Source organism: Akebia trifoliata, chromosome 10 (genome assembly GCF_017979445.1).
Source record: "Akebia trifoliata isolate Shusen 1 chromosome 10, ASM1797944v1, whole genome shotgun sequence".
Lineage (NCBI taxonomy): Eukaryota > Viridiplantae > Streptophyta > Magnoliopsida > Ranunculales > Lardizabalaceae > Akebia > Akebia trifoliata.
In genome coordinates this window covers 30,833,214-30,860,817 of record NC_141384.1, presented here as the reverse complement: position 1 = coordinate 30,860,817, position 27,604 = coordinate 30,833,214, and the positions used below count along the sequence as shown (strand labels likewise).

Genomic DNA, 27,604 nt, shown 5'->3' with positions numbered 1-27,604 from the left:
AATTTTAGAGAGGAAAAACATTAAAAAAAAATGAAGGGAAATAGAGTGAGAGTATCTCAATGTGTCATGGCATCGAGGCAAAAACAGGAAAGATTTATGCAAAAATGGAGTCTTTCTATTATTGATTAATACTCCAACCAAACAAGGAAACACAACTGATACTGAGCATTAGATCTGTACCATATATAACAAAAATGAATCCTTCATGACAACTATCATTTTGGTCTTTTTCATTCGAAATTACCTTTCTTTGTGCCAAAGACAGAACAAAAGGTCCAAAACCATCACCTAAGTTGTCTAAATATATACAAAACTGATAGTAAGTTTAATGGCCATAATTCACTCTTTACATATTAAAGCATAACTGAATCGGAAGACATTACCTCACAAAAGTTCTTCGGTGGTAAAATCAGGCTCCGCTGGCTTCTGAAGCATCATTGGCGATAATCTCTCGGGCAACCTGGCCTTACGAGATCGGTTGCGTCGTATGGCACGTAGTGCATTAGCCGCAAACCGGGAGGCATAAATGGTTGCACCAAGGCTTGGTGAGCTCCCACTTCCCTTGGCTAATGCATCCTGCAACCTATCCTCCTCTTCACGTAGAGATTCCTCAATCTTTTTCTTACAATGCCGTCGCCAAGCTGCTTGTATGAAACATGCTGCCCATGTCCTCCACTGCTGTGAGTAGAACCTAAAAGTATGTCGAAGTTGCTTGCTGTGAAGCCGTCGGAACTGAGAGGCCACAAACTTCAAGTCGTCAGCCGTGAGAGCAAAGCCTTCAACCTCTGTCACGGCCCGCACAGTTCGGGTCGAGATGGGAAGGTTGGAAGAGGACTGGGGGTCAAGGGCCCATGTAAGTAGTTCTTCCCCACAGAAGTCCCCGGCCTTGAGAAAATCAGAGTTGAAGAAGCCGGTTCTTCCACCATTCGTGGTCACACTCAATAGCTTACCCCGCATGATGAAGAGCTTCTCGTCAACTGGGTCGCCTTCACGAACAATGTAGCTGTCCTCTGTATAGAGTGCTGGCTTAAGGCGTTCGCACATGGCATCCAACAGTTGCTCATCCATATTTTCAAACAATGGCACCTACATGAAAAGGGAGATGAGAGTATGGCAGGGATACGACTAACTTCAAAAGATTACAACAAAACCAAGTCAAAATCAAGTCAGTTTGTTATATGTTTCGCTACATCTCGTTCCATCAATTGACAGACACAGAATGTCAAAATGAGATGAAATCTTAAACTTCCAACATAAACATGGCTTGATAAATCGACTCAACTAGGTCAAGATGTAAGTTGAGGTCAAAATCCCAATGATGTTAACCAACCAACTACTCCAAAAGACCGATCTATTGGAGAGGGGGAGAACCATGAATGGATATAAGAGGGACATGGGGCTTAACTAAGGTATGGCACACCCAAGAGTAGAGAAAACTATACACACAACAAATGAGGTCTTGGCCGAACTCAAAATAACAAGATCAAGTATATTGGGATGTGCATCTTCAAGGTTTACCCAATTTGGAGTAGCATCAGAAGTGGGGTAGAGATGTATTGGATGACCAAACACGACAAAATTGTTCTTGTTCCTGGGGCAGGATAGGTACAACAAAGAAATGTATTGAAAAAAGAGAGAGAGAGACACTTACCCTCTTGAGTAGAGCCAAGCAAAGATGACGCTTGATATCCCTCCTGAGGTCCTTGGGAAGGTTAGAAAGAAGGTTCTGTTCATCAACCCCTCTCGTCTCTTGCCATTTGTATTGTTCATACCGCCTAATCCGCTCTCTCAGGTTCTCAGGGAGCAAACGATGGGACATCCACTGCTCTGCATCACGCCGTTTCACTCTCATCTCTTCTAATCTAACAGTGCTGGATTGCAGATATGTCTGTAAAAGCACAAGTAAAAACCTTCAACTAACAAAATCTAGAATACCAAAGGAAAATGGCAGTACTACAAGTAGAGTCACAATTCAGAGCAGTTTCCTGTTCCTATAATAACATATGGTGTCTACGTGGCACCTTTTGGTTGGAGATTAGACACATTGGGCTACGTGCAATGTAGAAAACGGCTTGGTTAGGAGCCCAACGTGTTTTAAACTCCAAATGAAACGTGCCACATTGACATGAGACACCTTACTCGATTCTGATTCTTACAAGTATAGTCCTTCAAGGGCCACCATACTTGTGACACACATGGAATGGGTTTTGGAGTCTCCTAATCAAATGGTCCTAACAAACCAAAACAGACTTTATCTGGTTTGTTGTTTCTTGAACATACAAAACAGATGAACGAGTGTTCAGGATGATCTGGCTGATTTTTTATTTTTTTTGTTAAGAGAATCTCCATAGTGGACATCGGTGTATTACATATTTTATGTTGACCCCATCACTCATGCAGATAATAGTGAAGGGCACGGCATGGTAAGAGGAAGGTTTAGTAGTAACCTGCATATTTCCAATGAGAAGCGCAAATAAAACCAAGCCGGATATAGAAATAGTAACTGCAAAGGAAATCTCCCCAACAAAAGAACTGGTTTCCAGGTTTTGCCCAAGAGAACTGTAAACAATATATGTGGACAAGGTAAAAAATTAGCTTCAAAACCAACATTCTGTGATATTAAGTCATGCTACAAGTAAGAGGCCCTATACAATAAATACGCAATTAAAGAAAAAAAAAATCTAACGTATATGCTTTGGGTAGGCTTTTGGAAAGGGTCAGTGCAATAAGAAGAGAACTGTCCTAAACGTAAAAGAGTAGACCTTCTTGCATCTGAAATCTCTCAATAGAGAGGTGGACTCCATCCATGCTTGTGCACCATATTTGCATACATGCAAAGATGGTTAAACAATAGCAGAGCAGTACATAAAACACATGTACTATGTATTAAATTAAGTTTCTGGCCGTAGAATTTTTCGAATTTTTCCTATAATTATACATGGAAAACAATCTGGGTCCGGAAAATATAAATTTTGCAAATAATATCCTATTTAAACTTGATCCAAACACAGATGAAACTGTTCTAAAATAGATCAGAAAGAATAACAAAACTATCTTATATGCACAAACCTCAAACTTCGTAGTCCCCACCAAAAGCAATAAAATAGCTTCTGTGGAAAATCATATGATTGCACCACACCCGATTTGAGAGCATCAAGGTATATTCCAAAATTAAAGGGAGCTGTATCTGGTTCAGTGACAGGGCAAGAAACATTTAGAAATGTATTATTTCCATTAAAATCATCTCGACAGTACAAATCACTAAGGCTGCAGCCAGGGGTGTTCCAACAGGCACGTCGCCAGCACGTGTCTTTTCTTTCAATTGAAAGCAAGTACCAGAGGGCCCCAAATATCTGTAGGACAGACAACCACTCAAAGATGAGATGAATCTGTAAGTGAATTTCCCAAACATGACTTTTTATTGTAAAATTTCCTATTTACTTTACACTAATGCTGGAGTGACATTGGATTTACTGTGATTTTTACATTTTCTGACGTGGAGGTGCGCACATAACCGTAGATGTGTTTACTCGTATCACGAGGAAAAAACATCTATAGTTATGTGTGCACCTCCACGTTAGAAATGTAAAAAACCGCAGTAAATCCAATGTCACCCCAGCATGACTCTTTACTTTAACAGAACCTCATATCAACAAAAAAAAAAAAAGTGCAAAACAAATAATAAGCAAACAGAAAAACAGAGCTATTTAAGAAATTGAGATTTGCGTAAGTCCCTTAAATTAAAAAATTAGTAGTGAACACATGCAAGTTAACCTAATATCAGAGACATATTACCATAATTTATCATTTTCTTTGCAAATGGCAGCTGAGGTACTAAATTAGTGTTACTTAAATATAACACAAAAGATAAATAAATAAATAAAAATTCAGAGAACAAGAAAATTTTGCCCATCAAAAGAATCATACAAGTTTTCATAAACAGAAATCAATTAACAGCTATCCAAGTATGAAAAACTCAAATAATTAACAGATATCCAAACTTATCCCAAGGAAGCATAAAAAATGAAAGGACTTTCTTTAATAATTTCTTGACCTGGGTCATTTATTTATTCTCTGAAGTAGTGAGATACTGTTATATGTTGAATGTAATATGAGTTCCTATTACTTGAATTCACTTGTATGGATGGGTGGGCATCAGATCCCAATAAAATACATGTTCAACACTCTATATCTCTAACCAACAATGGCATCTACATTAGTAAGTGACAGATCTCCAACTACACACCAAACATTGGAAATAAACGCATGTTGAAGTGGCTTTTAAAATATTTAGACAAAGATTGTGTGGAAAGTCCTACTTACATGACTAGCAAGCATGTAAAGACACAGATTGCCGGCAGCTCCAATCCATGCTGTTTCAGTGATTATGCCCGAAGTTCTTGTGACTTCTTTGTAGAGTGGATGTATTCGAAGAAATCTTGGAACATACTGGAGAAGAACAATGAATCGAACAAAGTTCTTTGTATTCAATGCTACTGAGCCTCTCAATTTGGGTATGATAATCAAAATCGCGACCTGAAATATTTGAATATGCCTTAAATTCCATGGAAAAAATTAAACCCATATATACAATCGTGCTTGTATTTTACAAGGAACAAAATAAATTGCAGCCTTTTCGTTGCTATGTATGACATGTAAGCAAGCAATTGTAGTCAAACTGTCTACGCGACATTGGATACTAGTAATACATCAAAACTACAAATTGATTGCTAAAAGAAATCTTGTACCTGAGGGAGGGGAAGAACCGCAAGAATGTCAATAAGGAAATAGAATGACAAATATCGTTTGGCTATCGCAACAGGATCTTTGACCAAAACACCACGTCCAAATACTCGAGATGAAGGAGCAATAAACCCAGTACGGAATTGAAAGATAATATGAAGTATATAAAAGATATCAGTGAAAAAACGCAAGACACAAGCATTAATCTCCAACGTCTTATCCAAATCAAGGCATTTCTTGTTGTCATCGATCACTGGGATGTAAAAAAACAAGGGATCCAAGGACACTGCAATCACACATGATACTACAAATATTTTATTCCACCTTTGAAGAAATGGGCCTTGTGGGTCAAGAATTTTCATCCTAGACTTAGAGTCTGTCTCTGCCAACTCGTTCGGAGAATGGGAATTTATTGATTTTCTAATGCTTTTAATCCCTTTGAACCCCCATGCAAAGCATCTGAGGATCCTTTCCAAAACCAAGCTTATTCTTGTTTTAACCTTTCCTGGATATAGGTCGTCTCTCATGGAAAATTGCTTGTCAGAACTTAAAGATCTCTCTGAAGTCCAGTCCTGAAATCTGATCAAGCATACAAGAAGTTACTGTAAGTCCAACGTGGTTAAACATCAAAGTATTGAACACGATAGAATACTCATACAGTCGTATTCCAGAGAAAAATATCTGATGAAGCATTAAAATGTTAATAGACATAATGGTTGCAATCGCCCAATTCGCTAAAATGTGGCCAAGGTAATGAGAATCTTAGATGCATTCTAATACATGAACATTTACGGCCATGTAAACAGTAGATCATCCTAGTAGACCTAGGAGAATCTTAGATGCATTCTAATATTGAAAAAGTGTTTTAATTTGTTCTACATGAAGCTAAACAAGAAACTAGTTTGTGTAGAAACATAATGAAAATGGGAGATATAAGATACAAAATATGAAGTAAGCTTAATGAGGGAGAGTGAATTTTGAGAGAAAGGGAAGTGAATTTTAATAGAAAGGAAAGATAAGAAACACATATCAGTTAGGAAAAAGGATAATCATTCAAATCACTGGGATAAGTGGTGAAAAGGAATACTTGACAGATGTCTAGATATGGCTAAAGTGCTTCAGTTATAGTTACTTGGCTCATTTCAAAATCAAGAATGGGTACTCATTTCAACGAAATTTTACCGGAGTCACTGAGATGAAACGATAAAGGATATACATTAGTGCTTTATGATGGAAAGAAATGTTTCGACTTGATGCTATAGCGTACAAGTGGGCCAATCAATCATTGATCCAAATCATCCAATTGATGGGCCACCTCATGGCTAGGTCATAACCCCCAACACTTGTTTCAATTGTCTATCTTAACCCTCTGTTTAAAATCAGGAAAGAAACAAAATCTACAAGGTAAAAAAAAAGTGTCCCAGAGCCAAAAAGGAAAAGGAAAAGGAAAAAGGTGGGGGGGGGGGAGAAGGAGTAAAAAATCTTAGGAAGTTTGGATTGAAAAATGTGTGTGACTTCCTCAAATACTTTTATCCGGAATGTGACCAATCGATTGAATGGTCTTTGCAAGCTCCTTAGGAAGGGTAGATCAAGTGTTCGAAACCCCACGAAGCAATGAATTCCTTGGGGCCACCTCCAAAGTCCGGTTGACCCTCGACTCAACCAATTGCACGTAGGACTTTCCGAGGGGGGGTGCGTGTGACCGTGGGATTAGTCTCACCCGAAAGGGTGAGGATACCCACAATAAGCAAAAAAATAAAAAAATTGAATGGTCTTTGATTCATATAGACCATGGGTTTGTTATACCATTATCAAAACCGTTTTTCAACTTTAATTGACTCAAAATGCTGCCTCCTTAACGAAAATGCCTGCCAGGATATTAAAAGGAAAAAAAAAAATTGACATGCACTCTCTGAATTAACAAGCTAAAATATCAGATGATTCATAAAAATTCAGAGTGGCTAAGTCCCTCCCAAAAGTTTTTTTCAAACTTCAAAGAGGGAAAAGAACATAAAATCTCATATAAGAGCATATAAGATTACTGTTATCTTGCCCAAGGTTTCGTCACTTGCAAATAATATTATCCTTTGGAGTCTGAAACAAATCTAGTTGTTTTTTATTTTTAGAGAACTTCTATGCCACACCAACTTTTGCTAACGCCACCCCAATATGTGTGCTAATTATTGGGTGATTTACATATGAATTGGTGTGGCATTATCAAAAGTTGGTGTGGCAATAGAATCTATCTTTATTTTAACTCAATTCCTATTCTCAAGCAATTATGGCAGAGGTTTGATGCTTCAAGCATTTGTGAAGCATGAAAGTATTACAAGGAAGCTTACGAAAATGATTCCTTATTTTAAGGGAAATGATTGCTTACTTTTTAATAACACAATTGCAAATCTCCAAATGTGTAGTTCCTTTAAAATTTATTACACATTCAAATGAAAAAAGCAAAGTTATTTGTTTCACAAAGCAATAAAAAATAAATCTTCACCATTTGTTATAAGACTTCTAATGAACTTCACCCTTAATTAAATCCAAAGTTTTATTGATGATTTTACCTTTTCATACAATACAAATTTGTCATCAATTCAAGGGTACATAAAAAGAAATTAGGACTAACCTCACATATTTTTCTTCCCTGAAATTCATGACTTCTATTTATTTGTGATTGCTTGTATAATACAATGAAGGAACCTTGAAACTCTCAAGAAAGATAAGGGCATTCGTCCATGTTCTTGACGTAGTTACGAATGTTTAGAAATTTCTAATGCAAACCCCTGAAAAAGACCAACTTGAGATTATATCTTCCTCAAAATGAATAAGTTCTAATCAACAATTTTAAACGCTATAAATGCTCAATTTCAGTAACAAATAAATGAAATGGGCATTTTACGAATCGTGGGACTCGCTACATATAAACACTAACACGAACGAGTTCTTCGATTAGAAATACCAGTAAAAGATATACGAATTGTGGAATCTTCAAATTCATGTGTTTATAGCTAATCAATTGAAATTGAAGTAAACCACGAAAGAAGGTCTCAACATCTGACCCATTTAATAGTTAAACCCATGGAAGTATTGAGTGTTTCTTATATAGATATTCGATAATCGAGATTCAGAGCAGAAGATATAATTCAGATAAGTTCAAAATTCTAAACAAACATGAGAAGAAAGACTAAAATACCTAAATTTCAACTTATATGATGAGAAAGATTGCAAATTTTAAAACTTTCTTTAACAAAAATAAAGCAAATTGTAAGGTTTCTGCAGCAATAATTGAAAGAATTAAACGTAAACTCACTTAAACAAAGAACAGAACTGAATCGAATCAGATATTAAAAATCTCAAAAATTGTTTCTTAAACATTTAAACCTAACCTCAGCAATAATGTTTATTTATCGAAGATCAGAAGAGAAGATTTTTTCTCGATTTCAAAGAAGCTAACCTTAGGAATGATGTTCATCTATAGAAGATCAAGAACTCAAGAAGAGAAGATTTTTCTCGACTTCAAAGAAGGGCGAGTTTTCTCGTGAAGTACAAACAGGAAGGTTCGTGGTGTCTACGTTTTTCAAATTTTTTTTTTTAAATATAAAAGTGTTTCTCTGTAGAAAGAGGAAGACAAGTCCATCTCCATGGAAGTACAGTTAGACCAGTTCAACTGTGTTGCTGTCTTTTGATATTTAGATTGTTTAATAATCCTTGAGATTTACAACAAACAGTTTTGAAGACTGTCCAACGGTTGGGATCTTAGTTAGTAAACGTCTTCTTCACGTAGAGTCCTTTTTTAACTCCTGTTGACTCGTGGCAAGGCTGCAAGAGTGGGAGTGTGGGACCCACTACAATTTCCCGGAAAGAGCACCTTTAGAACTAAATAGGACAAGCCGTACTCGTACTCGTACTCGTACTCGTACTCGCACTCGCACCATTGAGCCAAGAATCGTGATAATCTGACTATCCCACGTGGCAAACTCAATTGATTACCTTGATACGATAAGGTTGGGATCGTAGATCTATGCTCGTTAGAATACACAGCTGCACTTCCCCATTTTAAAAAATGTATCTCGAGAGAACCTTGTATCCCAGGGAGTGCAGATGTACGATTCCTGAACTTATCACGTCAGGTAGTCGATTGAATATGTCACACGGGATAATCAGATTATCACGACTCTTGAGTCAAATCTCTTAATGTGTGTTTGGTAACACTTTCAAAATCTAAATAGAGGTGTTCCACCTTTAAAATTCAGACTTTAGAAATTTTATTTCTGTTTGTTTTAGTTCGGATTTCAGAATTTATAATTAAAATTCAGAAATTTTGAATTAACGATGGAGGGATGCTAGATGAAATTTTTAATTTATAGATTCAGATTTCAAACTCCAGTCTTTAGAAGTGTTACCAAACATAACCTTAATAATAATAATAATAATAATTATTATTATTATAAATTCAACTTTGAAAATTAATATTGTGATTTATTTTGAGATTATCTTGAGAAAAAAATGAATCATTCCCATCCTCACATGCAAATGATAGTTTCAATGGAGTTAAGTCTCACTGGATTATACATAATAATTAAAATTTGAATTATGATTTTTTTACCCCCTCATCATAAACTCGTAGATCATTTGCCTCGGGATATGCATAGTCATAAATCTTTTTCTTGTGTATCCTGAGGCAAATGATCTATAGTTCTGTGATGGGGGACGTTAGATTATCGCAATTCTTAAAATTTAACTAGTGAAAATGATTTCGACAATGTATGAAACGATGTCAATTTCAATGTTACTCTAGCACAACTCGCATATAATTATGAAGAGTCGTGATGAATGCACAAGATGAATCATACGTTGTTGACATGGCAAGGGTGTGGATTCATAGATCTTTTTCTTCGGGATACACAAGAAAAAAGATCTATGATTTTGTGCCCTTACCACATCATCCATGTACAGACCACATATGATTTACGACATGCATTCATGGTGCAATCATACAACCAGTTCACAAACTGATTTTATTTTTACAAAAGATATAATCAAATTAAATTAAAAATCTTCTCTATGTACTATTGAGGTGGCTGGGTGTTTGGTATCACAAAATTACAAACACTGCTAATGTTTTTAATAAATACCAAAAAACCCATCTCTTAATAAAAGTTCAACTTGTGGAAGGGGGTGGATCATCAGTGTGAACAATGTTTTTAAATCTCGTTATTTTGACTCGTATCATTCATGAATGAGATCGACTTGTCTCGAACAAAGTCATCTCTGACAAGGACAAGTAACTCATCTTCAAAACTAAAAGCCTTCAGATTTTTCTTCTTAGATCAGTCGTCTTTAATCTGTCCAAAATAAAAAATTTAAAACCTTAATTGTAACCTAAAGATTCTATCTACTTCAAGTATTTAACCTTTAAATATTGAATTTTTACAAACGAATTAAACAATGAAACCTAGAAATATTAAACAATGAAACCTTGTGTAGAAAAATCTAATATTTTTTTTTATGAAGAGTTAGATAGAAGGTAGAAATCATTAGAGTGAAGAGGTTAAATATATTAAATTAATTTACTATTTGAGGTTAGGTTGAAGAAGTTGAAGATGATTGGTTTGAAAAGAAACATCGGGGATTTTTGAATGCTGAAGACGATGGCATATCGATCTTTAGACTGGAGTCAAGGGAGGCATGGTATCAATTTCAAATTCAAAATACAGGGGTATCTCTAATATTAATCAAAATTTGAGGGGTTAGATCCAATTAAAACCAAGGTGTGAACACGGCTTCGGAAAATCCGAGGGCATGATGGTCCAGATATCAGTCTCCGTGCAGTAATAGGTTTGGAAAAACCCGTCTAGTGGAATAGGAAAATAACATTGTTTAATGTCCAAGAAACCATTCCATCCATATTGTGGAAAAAAAATATAAATTATTTGCTTATGCTTTTGATCAAGACATGGGCCATGGGCCATGGACCATCTCCCATTCTTCACTTAAAAAAACCTTTTGACTACTTCAACCATAGAAACTTACCATTTTGGCAGGTCAAAGTCAACCCCAAAACACCATAAAAGTCGGACCCGATCTCACAAACCCAATCCATGGATAATTGGGTCGGATTTGGATCCAATTTGATTTAATATAGCATACATGAATGTTTATATTTAATCTACTAATATAATAAAATTTATAGAAATTCTCACGTGATAACAGATTGGGTACATATTAAATCAGGATCTTATTGATCGAGAACTACTCGATAAGTTACTAATTGGGCCCTTATCAGAACCCGAATTGTTAATCCAGTTTCCTAAGTTATGAGATCAGATTTTGGATTGGATCCAATCCATTGACAGCCTCCTGAATACAAGGCATACATGCCATCCAGCAACCATGTCATGCTATACTCGATCCTTGTCTAGGATTTCTCTTCATCTTTTTCTCCATCTGACTGAGAGCAAGCTCCGGGGGTTGGATCGACAAAGAACTCCTCAACTGAAACAGAGAAGCAGCTTTTCAACTACCAATAATAACTAATAGACTTCTCTTTTTTTTTTGATCATTCAAACTAATAGACATGCTGAATCATAAAATAGGATAAGCAGCATTTATAAAAATGAAAAATAAATAAATAATATTTTTTTATAGAAGTAGATTTCAAAGTAGAGAAACACTTTCCTTACTAAGATTGAGAGGAAAAAGGACTTACTAAGTCTCATCCACTGTCAAAAAGGCTTCGAGATGCATAAAACAAGACATCAAGTTTTGGTAAATATCTCAATGATTTATTTTACAAATCTCGATGTCCTTTTGATTGTGGATGAGGCTTAGTTAGCCCTCTCTTTTCCTCACTATCTTAGTAAAGCTAGATGGACTCTTGAAAGTATTTGCTTTAGGCAAAATGAGATGGTGTAAATGCATCTACCCATCTACATGTGTGTGTGTGTGTGTGTTGTCATTATGTTTTGTTAACTATGTTCTTGTTGTTTTCCCTCTCCTTTTAGTAAAATTATCTTTATTGATAATAAAATAATAAATAATTTTTTTTGTTAACTATGGAGTTTGGAACCGTTCCACAACGACCAACTTCACTTTGTTGGATCAGCCACTTGACAAGTATTTATGCACATTTAGTTGTAGAACATAGTTTAAAGGGTAGACACTAGACACAAATGTTCTTGGTAAACTCAGAATGGAAGTAATCCAAAGCTTAACTGCATCATTATCATAAAAAAGACTTAACCTAAACGAATCTTATGTCTTATACATTCTTTGACTAGCTTCTTGTTCTACCGGTACTTTATTGAGAAGACACGTGTCACATTTGTAGGATCTAATTCTAAGCGGCATGTTATAATAACAGAACGGAGATTTACAAGTTCCATCTCTTCCATTGATCTTAGTAGAGCAGTCAATAAAGAAACATGAAAGAAGATGTAATTCTTCTTACCTATGTCATCCTGATCCGGAGAATTGAGCAAAAGATCCGAGTCAGAAGGCAAGAAGGGTGAACCGGGATAGTTTCCAAGGGCTCCAAGATCTGTAAACAATAAGTCCCAAAAAATAAAATATGGATTGGAAATAATGAGTAATACCATTAAGGCTAAGCTCTAGTTAAAGCTGTAAGTTATAACATGAGAGTTGTAATTGCCACACCATGGGATGGCAATAGTAGCTCTCTATAACATTCTGTTGCACTTTATGATTATGTCTGTTTGCAGCTAAAATCCATTATAAATGATATTTATTAATTTACAAAGATTGTCGCCAAAAATGCACTAAGATTTATGCTATAACAGTAAGGACATGTTCAGAGTGAAAACAAGTTTGATGTGAACCCCTCGGCCCTCATATAAAAAAAGTTGTGAAGCACGAATAGACACTTAATTGGGACCACTAACCCATGTTATTCATACCATATTTTATTGGATCTACAGAAAAAATAGTTTGATTGGTGACTAAAAGAAGTTAACTGACTAGGGATCGACCATGAAAATTCATCAAATCTGATAACTATAAGTCACCAATCAAGTTGGAAGTTTTTGTATATCTCCATCAAAAGATTAAAACTATACACTTAGTGGGTCCAAAAAGTATTAAAAATAGATGCTAACATCAAACAATTAGTGTCAAAGAATGCAACAAATTTAAACCAGTAATGATGTGTCCATCTCCACACACTTCGCATAGCTTCTTATGTGAGGAGCTTGTATCAAATTCAGACTCGTTAGACTTTGGAAAAATACAGAAACTTTTTTAATAGATGAAGGTGACACCTTGGTGAGGTGGTAAAAGACTGTTTTAATACCAGGGACTGAGATTGAACTCCCACCTTTACACTCTCACACTCCATTGATTCACAAAATATGACTGGAGAAAAAACACATGATCCCAACTGTGTATCCTCGAGATAACTATCAAAGAGATTTGTATTATTGGGATACGCATAAAATATTGACAGTTGGATTTTGTGCTTAGACAGTCAGGATTGTGTTTTTTTTTTCCTCAAGTCATGTTTCTTGAGTCAACAGAACTGGCCCTATATATATATAACATGCATTTATTATATATGAAAAAGGACATATGCTAAAAAGATGATATTTAAGATTGGATTTGTGTCTATTCTAATGTTGCGTTGGTTCCTGTGTTAATATCATTTTTTTTTAATTTAAGAAAAGAAGCTCTATTGACTAAATATTTTCATTTTTTTATTTTCTAAGATTGTTCATTTTCTTGTTTGTGATAGTTACGTATAGGATTGTATGTAGAACAGATGATAAATGTGCAAAAAGATTGTTATTATGGTACAAAATCAGAATTATATATAGTGCTTGAAGAAAATAATTCAAACCAGAATATATGAAAATATAAAGGTATGATTATCACCCAAATATATATATATTCTACCCGAGTAATTAGTTGGAAGAATGTCAAGAATCTCTGAATTATATTCATGGTTTCTTCGTAAAGCTTAATGTGATTTATCAACTATTTAACTAGTACTGACAACCCGCAAAGCTGCAGCCCAAAACTGAAATACCTACTGTCACTTCCACAGGGAAAAGAGGAGTAAGATTACCTTCCATATCTGGCAAATCTGCTGTTAAATCTGAGAGGCTAAAATTCCACGGTATCTGGGCCAATGATCCAAGGGAATCCCCTCCATTCCCAGCCCCGCTATCCAGTCCCAGATGCAACCCTACAGGACTCGCCACATCAGATGTAAATGCTGCATCAAGTGCTGATGTGTCTACACCCATTCCTGACATCTCTGAAGGGGTGAACTGAAAATGGCCACTGGAAGCCGCTGATGCAGGACTCGTGGCCATCTCCGACATGGATGACATGGCACTGTTCTCCATTACAGTACTTCAACAAACATGAAAAGCTGCCATTAGTGAAGACTCTCAAAAGCAAAACATCATTTATAGGAAAATATAAGGAAATTGAGATGAATTTCCGTCTGTATGTTTTTACTCGATGTGCATTTTTAAACCTGAAACAACTAGTCGGCAAGAAACAACTAGGTATGCATCAGTATAGCACCAACAGACACTATTGTATGAGATGTAAAGTATTACTTCCCACCATAAACACTCCTGGATTTTCTCAAATCTCTTATAGAGAATAAATATGAAAAAAGGGAAATTGTATATATCTACTTGAGTTGCTAAGCTGCAAAAAAAACTCAAGTGAAGATACAATGATTTCTTGCAAAGTTGGGCCAAAAACTCAAATGAAAACTCAACTAGGTATGTCATATAATAGCCTACAAGTCAATTCCTTTTCTTACTTGGTAGGGTATAAAACCTAGTTGACAAAGCACTACAACCTCTGTGTTCTAGGGCAAGGAAAGCACGAACCAAGCTGTGTTTTTGGAGATTATGGGCCTTCTTTACCTTCGGTCAAAGTTGAGCAGGGATTTTGTGGCAGCCTCTTTTCAGGACTCTGTTCAGATGGGATTCTCTTTGTGATACGTAGATTTTTTGGGTGTATTGTAGTTTTTTCTATTTTTTGTTCTTCTTTTCTTCTCCCCCCTTGTATGGGAGACTATCTCAGCCCCTTCAACCCTCTTTATTTTTAATAAGGAAAATGCTGAAGTAAAATTGAAATTGACATCGTTTGGGACATTGCTGACGTGGATGTGATGTGTATATGAACCATAGATGCTTTTCATCGAGATACGAGTGGGAAGCATCTATGGTTCTGTGCACACCAATGTCCCAGACAATGTCAATCTCAATATTACACCAGCACGACTCTTTTAATAAAAAGAATTTACAAATTAAAAAAAAAAAAGAAATTACACCTACCAAACACAAAACAAAAAAAGTTCTACAACCTCTCAGACATTCAGATACAATCCATCATGTAATCAAGTTTTTTTTTTTCCTGCTAAGTGAGATTTGTGGATAGTATTTAGTAGGTGAAGGCGAATTTTGAACCCAGGTGGTGGTATCAACACTCAAAGACTTTACCTAGTACATAATCCATATGGTTAAATTGTAAAAATAGAGAATATATTATTAATAAAATTTAGTTGTCTAGATAACTAGATGGACTTCTCTAGTCTCCAACAACGCTTGACACACAGCATTCAATGCACAGCTGAGATGGGGGGAAAAACACAAGTTTCCAAGGGAACAGTACAGGTTTCCTAGAGATCTGTTTTCAGGTAATCCCTAGGAATATTTTCCCATCTCAGCCGTAATTGGACACTGTCCATCAAACATCATCGGAGTTGAGGAAGCAAAAGAAAGGGAAAAAAAAAAAGTGAACAGGAGCTAATGAAAAATTCTCACTTGTTCCCAGAATTCATTGGAATAGGATGGAAATTGCCTGGAGCAGGGACTCCATTTACCACATGAAAGCTGGGAAGACCACTGCCCATGGAATCAAGATGGGGCTGTCCAGTAACCGGGATTGGGGACTGCTGCAGTACGGGGTACCCCATAGGTAAATTGTTAACTGCACTGCAAACGGGTCGGCATTGAATAAGAATGATAACAGAAATGTAAGAACACTACCAAATTGCTAATTATACTGTTTTGAAAATTCAGACTACTCCAGAACTTTTGTAGATGATTAAAGCACCATTGAATGGACAAAATGGTAAAATAACCCTTACTTTTGAAGGTCATGTGTAAAAACTGCCATTTTTTCTTTCATTCTTTTCAGTTTCTTGGAATCATACTTCAACTTCAATGAAAAATAGAAAAATATAACTTCCTAGATTATGAAGTTGTGGTTGAAAGCAGTAGTTTACCAAAATGAGGAACCTATATAAAAATAAGGGCGGAAGCCCCAAACAATAACATCAAATATAAAAATCCATTAATAAGTGAACATAGTGGTTCCTCCAAGAAATTCTAAAAATTAACTGTGAAGAGGAGGCATTTGGTCCAAGAAAGAGTGTATAGAATAAGAAATCAAGTTGAAACCACCCAACATAAATTATTCTAGGTAAAACCTAGCGAAAACGAGTGATACTTTGAACTCTCCCATTTGTCATTTCAATCCGTTCTTTGTGGAAAAGCAATTGAGTTTCGTTATTTTCATGTTTATAGCAGAAAATGTGGAGTCTTGCCATGTGCTTATCCTTGATTAAAACATAAAGAAACTCTTTGAAGAGAGAACTTTACCAGGCATGGAATGAATCCCGTTCTGCATTGGGGCCAATGGAACCTTAGGTTGTACAGGGTACTTCATGAGATGGTATTGACGCTCAAGCAAATGATTGAACAAAATTATCTGTTTCTTCAGCTTTAACCTAATGTAGTAGGCCCTGAAAAATTCACCATTTTCTTCTTCCAATTTCTGCCATACTTAATCAAAAAATAAAAAAAATGAGGGTATCAGACCACACTGCATGCACATAAAGAATCAAATAGATGTATGGGGATTCAACTGCTTACAGGTTTGCATCTATCCCAAGATGCTCTCTTTCGATGAGCAATGTGAATTTCAGGTTAATAACTTTTAAGAAAAACATTGTGGTGTCTATCTACCATTTAGAATCATATATCAATCTGTTTATTTACAAGTGTTTTTAAATCTCTGAGCATGTAAATAGTAATGATTTGTACTGGCTACTGACAAACAACTGTGCCATCAGAAATTGACTCCCAATCAGCCGATAGTGCAAGCTGGCATTACCAAGGTGGGCAGAGCACATTTGCACTCCCCTTAGGTGCAAAGCAACCACATTATAAAGCTTCTGGGTCAGTGGTAAAGAAATTGCAAGTGTGCTATCTTTCCAGACCATTCAATACTTGTCCACAAATCCTTGGATGGTGATCTCTAACTACCCCATTCAATAAACTATTTCAAAATGGTCTATGGTCAAGGCCAATGCTCCAACAAACAAACCAGGGAAAAGAATTGTTGATTTGACTATCAGATTATGTGACATATTATCATGCCACATGCGACACAAGAGGTGGCCACCTCCAATTTTATTTTTCTTTTTGATGACATAGCCTAATAGGCCACAATATGAGATTATGGAAAGCAGCTGATCCACGAAATCTTTTTCTTTTAAGGTACACAAAGACAAGGAATCTTACAGAATAAAGGAAGTATAAATAACCTACCTAAAGTAGTAAACCCAGGCTCTATTCTTGCTCGATTCAGGAGAGTTTTTACTACCTCATCCCGAGTCATGTACAACTGTAGACAATGTTCTATCAAATTTTGCACCTACGACCAAACAAACCATGAGAAGGTTAAAAAAGCCAGAAAAAGTCAGGTTTAGTTGAGCTTCTGTTCAAGAAAAATTTAATGATAGCTGGCTTACAAGTATAATATCTTTATGAGAAACTTTCCTCGTATCATTGCTTGAAACAGACATAGAACCAGAGCCCTCTGCCGGAGGGTCATTTGATGTGTGATTCTGTTGGTCAGCCTGTGACTCATGTGTGACCTGTGCTGAGGGTTGTGTTTCTGGCGTGCTTTGTGGATCCTGTGTAAGCTCTCTTCAATTTAGTGTAAAGCAACGAATGTCAAAACAAGAAAACATAGAGAAAAAAAAATTCAAGTAGAAATTAAGAATAGTGCATGTTGAGCATGGTTTAAGAATTATCCAAGTTGAATGAACAAATCAGTTAACTTTGTTCCATTTTTAGGTCATATGAGTAAGTCAAGACTCTACATAGCAATGCCTATCTTCCTAATACTTTATAATTAGTTTTTCTTTATACGTAAAGCTGGACTTGAACCCACAACCTCAAAGTTGAAGTTTGCAATACATCAACCAACTGAGCTATGGCGTACACCCACAAATTGGTTTGATTGATGATTGTAAATATTGAAATCTCAACATCACCATATTGGACCCCGACTCACTCAAAGCCCCTACGGAAGGCATTCACCTAGTCTGGTACTGTTGGGGCAAGTTGCGTACCCAAAGTTTAAAATTTCTCCTCAAGATAATGTTTCGGTTTGGAGAAAAACCAAGGTGCACTCTCGACCGGAATATTCCTATATGATTTCATTCCGATCTCCGCCGAAACATTCTGAAACAGAATGAAATTTTGAACCATGGAATGTTCCGCCGAAATATTCCTATACAAATAGTTCAATGCAAGCTGACTGCATCTCTTAGTTTAATTAGATATTTTTGTTGCCACTGGTAAGATCATCTGATTCACTCAGGCCGAAATTCTAGTCACAAAAGCATGGGAAGTTTTTATTCAGGGAAAAAAAGAAGGCTAAAATTTCAAGGAGGAATACTTGGATTATCAAACATCATCGAAGCCTTATCCCTAAGATTTGGGTGCTTTCTTTTATTGAAAGTGTGTTCATTCCACTTACACAAAATTATCAAACAAAAGTATGGTGAAAAAAAACTAGAATTTGATGCATGAAAAGGAAACTGTTTATAGAAAAACCCTAGAATTTCTTATGCATCATATGCTTAAAATTTATTGGAAATAGAAAAAATAAAAAATTTGGTGATATCTTTAGTTGGAAATTGTTTCGATTTTAATGGGCACAGAAAATGGTCAAACGTTTTGGCCTATATGGGCAAATCCAATCGCAGGCCATTGAGAGATGAGATATGGTCACTATGAGTCTACGACCAAAATGATTCAAGCACAATTATAGCCCTACAGATCTTCAATTGCACGTCCAGAATAATCATTAAAAATGCCGAAAGAAAAAGATTTAACTAAAATATAGCTTTTTTAATAACTAATCGAAACGAACAAAGCTAACTTAGCAAATTCGAAATTCTGACCGCCTCAAGAACAATAACTACTGAACTTGCAGAAAAAACATTAAGAACTCGCTGATTATCCACATTATACACCTTTCTAACACCAGATATAAGTTTGTATATTTGAATAAAAGTTCAGATTTTCCAAAAAGGAACAAACGACTCAAGTAATCCAGAAATCACCACTAAAGAATTACTCTAAAGTTCCCAAATTTATCAGAAACATAAGAAACTGAAGCAGAAAGATGCAAAAAAAAAAACAAGATCTAACCGTTACCTCCATCAAAAGCTCATAAATCTCTGTTCAGCTTCGTATCCACGAATTCAGAATCCCTAACTCTTCAAAGCTTCCGATTCGAGAAACACAAAGGGAGAAATCAAGCGTTTCCGATACAGAATTTCACAAATCCATAAAAAATCCAAACAGAGACTTACTCTGTAAGTTCTACTAATTGTTCAATTTTTCTACTTTTCCGCCATTACAACAACACTACATTACAGTTCCGGAACTATTTAACAATTAAATCTAACCAAATTCACATGAAAGTAAATAAGTGGAAACAAGGATTCAAGATCTACAGTCGCGGGAGCTAAGATTACTGGAAGATTATAGGTCCTTGAGTGAAATCGTTTGATAATTTCTAGGATTTTCGTTTTCGAGAGCAAGCTATGGTGCAAGGTTGGCTCTGCGAGACTGCAACTTCTTTGAAAGCTAAGCAGAACGAAAGACGCCGAAAAGGGTAAAATAAAATTACTTTGGCTGCCATTTCAATACTCTCTTTCATCCCTCAAAAATTTATTAAAAAAGTGCTAATGATTTCCCGACTCGAAACTTTCACTCGGATGACGTGTTAAGAGCATAGAACCGTTGATTATCTTCCTATAATATCCCGAAGAAATAGATCTATGGTTCTATGCCCATGACACGTCATCTATGTACCCACCAAGTCAAATTTTTTGAGTCCGAAATTACGACTCTTAAAAAATATGTGATTCATAACATAACCGCTGACGTGTCAAGGTCACAGGACCGTTGATCGTCTTCTTTGTATGGTTCTATGTCCTTGACACGTCATCCGCGTACTGACCAAGTCAAAATTTTCGAGTCCGTAAATAAGGACTCTTAAAAAAGATGTGATTTATAACATACCCTCCGAGTTTCGTTGAATAATTGAGATATCCCATGGTTTCAAACTTACGCATGCCCTTTGAACACGGTCTTATTTGTCAAACTAAGAAAATAACTTAAATACCCTCATATTCACCCTCAAGATTTTATCCATCTTTGAGAAACCTTTGATGATAAAATTTTTGGTAAAAACATCAAGACTTCTCTGCTAACGGTTGATTATGACTGGTTGACGACGGGCGACTAGGTCAAAAACCTAACTTAGTAAGATTTCAAATACTACTAACGGTTGTTGAGCCTGGTTGGATTACCAAATTGGCAGTTCAAACCCACAACGCTTTAGATTTCTTGGAAAATTTTAGATTTAAAAAAAAACATAAAAATGAATAAAAAATGGATTTGATCCAAGTTGTTGAGAGTGGATGGCCTACGAACTCCCATATTTTAAATTAAAATACAATGACAAAAGTAACTTTAAAAAAATAGAACTTTTAAAATTTTGTGATCTGCATCCATGTGATATATGATCATGTTTTTGGATGCCACATGAACGGGTGGTTAGGAAATTTTTCTTACTTGGTAAGAAAAGTGTTTTTCTAAATTTACAGTAGAGGTGATGAGTTTTCTAAAGAGGATTTAAGATTTATGGCTAGAGGTTAAAGATGAGGAAATTTATGTCATTTTCTATTAGTCTCTTACATAAGATGAAGTTCAAGGGTGGGTTTTATTCTGTTTGGAAGAATAGGGGTATCTCAAATATTTATCAAAATAAGAGAGAGGTGTTTAAATTACTCTTTGAAAGTTGAGGAATAATTAATAATACTCCATTTTTGGAATCTCAGTATGTAATTTTCAACTTTCAAGTTCCGACCTGGATTTCGATTAAATAGATATATACTAGTCAAGGGAAGATTCTGTACTCCAAGGAGTTGGGTAACTAACCAACTTCAAGTCTCCTTTGCATGGCAAGTGGTGGACTCTTCTCTTCACACTAACCAAAGTTCAGTTATCTAGGTGAGTTATGGACATTGAATTTGGTTTTACCTGTCGTGGGCTTTATGAAAGGGTAAGGTGTAGATAATATTTCAAAGGTATCTTGAAATCTATTTTATTTTTATTTATTATTTTTAAAGTAATATATAATTTTTTTTAATTGTTTTAGAAAATAATTTTTATTTTAATATGACCTTGATTTTGAGAAGATCATCCATATATACCCATCATTATAATCATAACCTAAGAAAATCATCTCAAAGCATCACCTCGAGAAATAGAAAAATCAGTACACTTCAAAATAATCCAAAGTGACGTAAAAATATTCAATGTTTTGAAAAAAAAGAAAAAGAAAAAATATTTTATTCTTTTCGAGTGTGAAGGATTGCAATAGGAAGTATATGACAAGTGTAAAGAATATGAAGTTTGGAAGAGTGACAGAAGAGCAACTCGAGCGCATGACCTATCTCATTACCCATCCCTTCTCAATTGTCATTTTGCGTAGTGGAGTCCAAAATGGGTGTTTCCAATGTAGGACCCATTCCATTACAGAGTTTGGGTCTTGATATTTTCAATATGGAAAATAAGTGCTCCTCTCAAGCTACTCTTTCTTTTTTTTTTTTTTCTTTTTGGAGGGGGGAGGAGGAGATTTCATACAATTAGCTTAAAATATTACAATTTCAAACCGATTTAAAATTGAGTTGAATTATTAGAATATTTATGGATAGTAATTTTGGGTAACACGATTAGAGTGCATACCCCTCTGCATACCCAAAAGCGTTTGATGACTAATAAATGAGTATCGATAAGGGTATCTTCCTTGGAGTTTCTAAGGTGGTGGATAAGCCATTATCTCTCAATCTCTCATAGTCTAATTAATTCTTAGTGTTTGATTATTTTTCATCATTATTACAATAGACGTAATTCAGTATTTGACTATTATTCTAATTTTCATCATTTCTTTTTAGATATTATCAATATCGTAACCAAACCTCAATTTTCATAAAAATTAGAGAAATCAAATTTTTAGATGGATTAAATGCTTTCAAACACTAGTCTGAAATAGATAAATATTTTAATAATAGTTGTTGTTTCTGATGATGATGAATTTAATCCCGAACTTACTAAAAGAATGAATTATCTTATATGGATAAATCGAACACCTGAATATCCAAAAAAGTGAGGAAAGTATTTGCAAATGCAACATTAAATATTTTTATGTCGAGGTTCAATTGGTATTTTATTGGTCTGGCATCTAATTTGTTCAACCATCAAATTTTGCTCACTTAAACTTTCCAACTCGTTAGTTAATATTTATTTTAATAAATAAAATCGTAAAGTTATTAAATGATTAAGAAACAAGTGTCCTCCAAAATCTAAAACACATCACCTTTATCTATGCTTTTGCACATTTTTTTCTCCTATTTAATCATTTTCGTCGAAATCGTGTTCATCTACTCCATTATGTTCGGAGCGACAACTTTTTTACATGGATTGTGACTGATAAAAACATAATGCAGTAGAAATACTTTTCATTTATTAATTAATCCAAATTAAATATCATATAAGAAAAATATTAATAGCTTACTATCCTCATTTGTGGGGGCAAATCCTGATTGCAAGAAAATTTTTGTCAATAAATAAATAATAATAATATATATTTTTTTAATTTGTTGGCAAAAGAATCATCTTTGAAAAACATACACAAAGTTAGAAAAACTCTTATTTAAGGCAAAACGTGTCAAATGGGAAGCGGCGAAGCGTGGCTTGTCAGATGGCCGTTCATGGGCAAGGTTTGTCCGTTTGGTTGAATTAAAACTAGTGGGTCCCATGTAGTAGATTATTCGCATGGATCCGAAACCTTCACTTCAGCTATGGATCCCACTCTTCTGCCATTTTAGACCTTTTCTTTCGTGAGTTACATAAATGGGCATGGCTATTGACCCCCACTTTTTTACTCTAACACACCCACTTACTCATTTTACTCATCAACCTTGTGATTGTATGCAATAAATAGTTATTTACTAACTTCACCCACTGAACTTTTTTAAAGTTTTTTTTTTTTTTTTGGAAGGTTAAAAGGTTCAATAATAACATACAAAACGTTTTTCACATGGAACCCCGAACCCGTGCAAAGAACTGTTTGGTAAAAAGATCTAAGAACGATAAATTCGATAGAAATATATTGAAAATATGGTACCTACATACCGAATAGTTCTTTACATGAGATCTTATGTGGAAAAATGTGTTCAGATGTACTTACTGAAATAGTGTTGATGAGTTCGATCTTGACTTACCGAATGTACTGGGAATTTTGAAAAATAAAAAATAAATAAATGATGTAAACAATACAAGATAAAATTGATTTTTAACATGATTTATTTGCAAAATGATTAAAAATAATTTCAAAAACGAAAGATGATGAAAATAAATGATAAATACTCACCTCCATCTATCAAAATGCTTCATTATATCAAATTATGGTAAAAATCTAATTTTAGTGAATAATATCCCTCACAGATATATCAAAACGTGATTTTTTTTTAATGAATCTGAAGAAAAATCGTTCAATTATGTGGATTCAATTGAACTTTGATAATATTTTCCAATAGGATATTTCGATAGGACTTATATGTTTTGAATCAAAGGAGATAAAAATAGTGTTAGTTTGATGAGTGTATGCAATAAAACATAATAAAATCAAAAAGGGTATTTATGTACTTACACATTGTTGACATGTAACATTTAAGTAGGTGTGACGAGCATAAAAGTAGGTGTCAATAGCACGCCCTTACATAAATCGTCATGGTGACATCTTGCCAACATGGGCGTACTCTCTTCAGAAAGAAAAAAAAAACACTTTCCTTACTAACTTTGTAAGATTTTAACTCTTACTAAGGGTTCTTGAGCTCAAATGGATTACCACACTAACCATCCAACACTACATTCCTCTAGATTTCATGGGAAAGCTCATATCCAAATTTCCTTTTTTTTTTCTTTTTCTTGATCCAAAGGTTTGGAAAACGGACGACCACCGAATTTCCACGAAACTTTCAAATTTAAAATTAAAATTCAATAGTGAAAAATAACATTTTTTTTCAAAGTTCACAGAATTTTGTCCTCTACAACCTTGTGACATCAAAAACATGATCGGATGCCACAAGGTGAGCTCAACAACCCTTAGTAAGAATTAAAATCTTACTAAATTAGTAAAGCTATTTAGGGTTCCTCTCTCTGTGAATATTTGAGAAAACTCTTTATTTTCAAATGGCGTATCCCTTGACCTTGGTCTGCTTAGAGAGACTAAAAAATAGGCCTATTAGTGGATAGTTGAAAATCTGAACTTGTATTCAAAATTTCAAATATTGGATTCGAATATTCATTTAGGATTCGAATACATTTCGGATACAGATGTTGGTACTTCCGAATCCAATAAAATCCAATTCGATATATATAAAAAGCGTATTATAATAATTATTATTAATAATAAATATTGTTTCTCTTAGATTTTATAAAGAGAAAATCAGTTGCTGATTTCAACATATCTTCATCATCTCCCCTTACATTTAGGGTTTATGACCAAGAGGCAAGAACTATAAAACCAACTTCGATGACCATGCACCTGTCCCAGTAAGTAGTTAATCTCTCCCTTTCTCATTTTCAACTTCAAGCCAAAAAACCCTTAATTTTGTCAAAAAAAATTTATTCAAATCTTCCAATGGAAGTTTAAGCCAAAATTTAATTTTTGACAAGGTTTGTAGGTTGAATTAATAGAAGTTAAGGTTGAAGATGCGTGGTTTAAGGGGTAATTAATTTGTGTGTGTATAAAATGAGTAAATAAAAATTACTTCAAAATCAAATCGAATATTATTGGACATCTAATAAGTCAATTATATTCTTGTTCGGATTGAGATTCGTAATATCCGTTAGATTTCAGATTCAAATTTGGATTCCCAGAAATAAATTGGATTCGAATTCGGATGTACCAATATCTGATTTGATAAACATCCATTTTGCAGGCCAAGATAAAATGGCCTAAATGCCCTAATATATATATATATATTACTTTTGGCTAGAGGTTGATGAAGAGGACATCTAAGTCATTTTCTATCAAATTATCTAAGAAGACTCATGTCAAAGGGAATGACATCAATTTTAAAACATTGAGATATCTCGAATATTTACAACAACAACAAAAATGTGAAGGGGGTATTTCTAATTTACTTAAGGAAATGTCACTTTAACGTGTCTCTTGCAAGGTGCCAAAGATTTCCTCCAAAGCCACAAGAGGTTCTGTGTGGCACTTCTACTCTTTTTTCCAACACTTGACCTAACTTTGGACAGAGTAGGAATGTCAATGGGTCGGTTAGGATTCGATTGCTGAAAAAGTTAGAATCATAATCACCATATTTTTTTGGTTCCGATTCTCAAGAATTAAATGGGAAAAAAATATTTTAAAATTATTATAAATAAAAAATTTCCTTCTAAAAAAATAATATATTATCTAAAAAGTATCAAATTAATTATAATTTGTTTCACTAAAAATAAGATTTAATGAATTTTGTGAAAAATTAAAAATTATATTTTGTACAAGTAATAAACTTTAAGAAGAGATGAGCTATTTCAAGCTCTAATATTTTGTTGATATGAAAATTTGAAGGGCTTTACAAAGTATATATGTTAATTTTAAAATATAAGAAAATCTTAAATCATGTATAATATTAAAATAAATCGGTTTCGGATACTCACGGATAAAGCCTAAGTTTGTATAAGTCGCGGGTTTAAATCTATCCACCCGTATGGGTAGGGGGGAGTGTCGAGTGTATATTCATCGTTCTCCCCTTCTCCAATTGATCAATCTTTTGGAGTGGTTGGTTTGTTAGCAAATTTTTCTAAATTTTCACAAAAATTAGGTGAATTTGTGAGTATGTTTAGAAGTTAGAACACACCATGGTTGATCCCATTGAAGTACTTAATCATGCATTCTGAGAACAGCAAAAACTAAAGATGAGGATTTTCTCCCTCTGATTATATCTTCAAAATTGGATGACCTCCTGATTTACTTTGCTGCACATTGAGAAAATTTTGTGGGTTTGAGTATGTGATCATAAGGATTAGTCTCATCCTAAAACGTGTAGTGGTACTTTGCAATAATTAAAAAAAAAATGTTATTAACCGTCACCTTTGTTGATTGTTCCATTTTATTTGATCATTTTTTTTCTTGAGCTCACATTTGCTCATTTTAACCCCAAGGGGTTGGCCTAATGGGAAGCCTAGCCTTGATAAGCTCCTCAGGAAGGGTAGGTCAAATGTTCAAAACCCTACGAAACTATGAATTCCTTGGGACCACCCTCCAGGGTTCGATTGATCCTCAACTCAACCAGTTGCACTAGGACTTTCCAAGGAGGCAATGCATGTGACCATGGGATTAGTCTCACCCGAAGGGTGGCGATACCCATGATGAGCAAAAAAAGAAAAAAAGAAAAGAGTCGTGATAATATGACTCGCCAAGTGGCATACTCAATCGATTCCCTGATGTGACAAGTTTGGAAAACTGTAGATCTATACACCTCGGGATATACGATTGCACTTCCCCATAAAAAAAAAGTGTATCTAGAGAGGCTGTGTATTCAGAGGCGTACAGACCTATGATTTCCGAACTTGTCCGCGTCAGGGAGTCGATTGAATACGCCACCTGGCGAATCATATTATCAGGACTCAAAAGAAAAATCAAATTAGATTTCTGTCTCATTTAAGCGTGGTCCATGTTGGGCCCAACTAATAAATATTTAGCCCACCTCTTCATGGACTTTGTGTGTTTTGTCTTAGTTGACTCTTCCAAACGCTTTCGTTTTTTTAATTTTACAGAAGTTAAGCCTTAGCCCAATGCAAGCATGACTCCAAAGTTTATTAAACTTAAAAGCCCATCACATTAGCATTAACACCTCTAAACCATAACTTTCATACTTTAGGTTAAGCTGACTCAAAACTCCACTCATCAACTTAGCTGAGTCAAGCTCGAATTTACATCGAGTTTGGATTAGAAACTCTACCGAGCTATGCACTATCTTTAATGAACAACTGCATTGCCGTGCAGGGGTGTCGATGGGTTGGTTCCAGTTTGATTTCTAACGGAACTAAAACCAGAACAGTTAAATCTTATCGATTTTGACTCCTATTGATTTCAATTTTGGTTCTCAAATTAATAGAGCCAGAACTAAATTATCAAAAAAAAAAAAAAAATGTCCTTAAATAGTTTACATACTAGGTTCCTATTGGTTTTGGTTCTCAATTGGTTCGGTTTCAATAGACCTTACTTTAATAGGTTCCAATAAAGAGTTCCATAATCGAGGTTTTCGGTTCCGATTAAATGGGTATCCGTCGACAAAGTCCTTTAACCAAATTTTTAGGGGGAATGCACATGGGAGCCTGGCAATGTCAATGGACCGGGCTAACCCGTAACCCAATTCAGTAAATAGGTTCAATTCATTTTCGTATCGGGCCAAGGTAAACTTGTTAAA

The 27,604-nt window shown here is 34.9% G+C and overlaps 2 protein-coding genes across 5 annotated transcripts; both read right to left on the bottom strand.

Moving 5' to 3' along the window:
• Positions 1 to 93: 93 nt before the first annotated feature.
• Positions 94 to 8,383, bottom strand: LOC147393841 (cyclic nucleotide-gated ion channel 1-like). 4 transcript variants are annotated; one of them, XM_086455513.1, is made up of 8 exons: positions 8,130 to 8,383; positions 7,370 to 7,526; positions 4,749 to 5,322; positions 4,324 to 4,536; positions 3,070 to 3,353; positions 2,448 to 2,559; positions 1,652 to 1,888; positions 94 to 1,086 (listed from the first exon to the last, which is right to left on the bottom strand). In XM_086455513.1, exons 2-8 carry the CDS (start codon positions 7,396 to 7,398, stop codon positions 385 to 387), a joined length of 2,151 nt encoding a protein of 716 aa, XP_086311639.1. In that variant the 5' UTR covers positions 7,399 to 7,526; positions 8,130 to 8,383; the 3' UTR covers positions 94 to 384. The 4 variants fall into 4 exon arrangements, with proteins under 4 accessions (XP_086311639.1, XP_086311640.1, XP_086311641.1 ...); XM_086455514.1 differs by having other exon boundaries at positions 8,198 to 8,383; XM_086455515.1 differs by having other exon boundaries at positions 8,054 to 8,132.
• Positions 8,384 to 10,845: 2,462 nt separating this feature from the next.
• LOC147393840 (uncharacterized) lies at positions 10,846 to 19,719 on the bottom strand. The gene is made up of 8 exons (XM_086456307.1): positions 19,239 to 19,719; positions 17,540 to 17,704; positions 17,337 to 17,442; positions 16,386 to 16,568; positions 15,546 to 15,711; positions 13,823 to 14,112; positions 12,194 to 12,283; positions 10,846 to 11,238 (listed from the first exon to the last, which is right to left on the bottom strand). The coding sequence occupies exons 1-8, from the start codon at positions 19,242 to 19,244 to the stop codon at positions 11,162 to 11,164; spliced, it is 1,083 nt and encodes a 360-aa protein (XP_086312433.1). The 5' UTR covers positions 19,245 to 19,719; the 3' UTR covers positions 10,846 to 11,161.
• Positions 19,720 to 27,604: the final 7,885 nt, after the last annotated feature.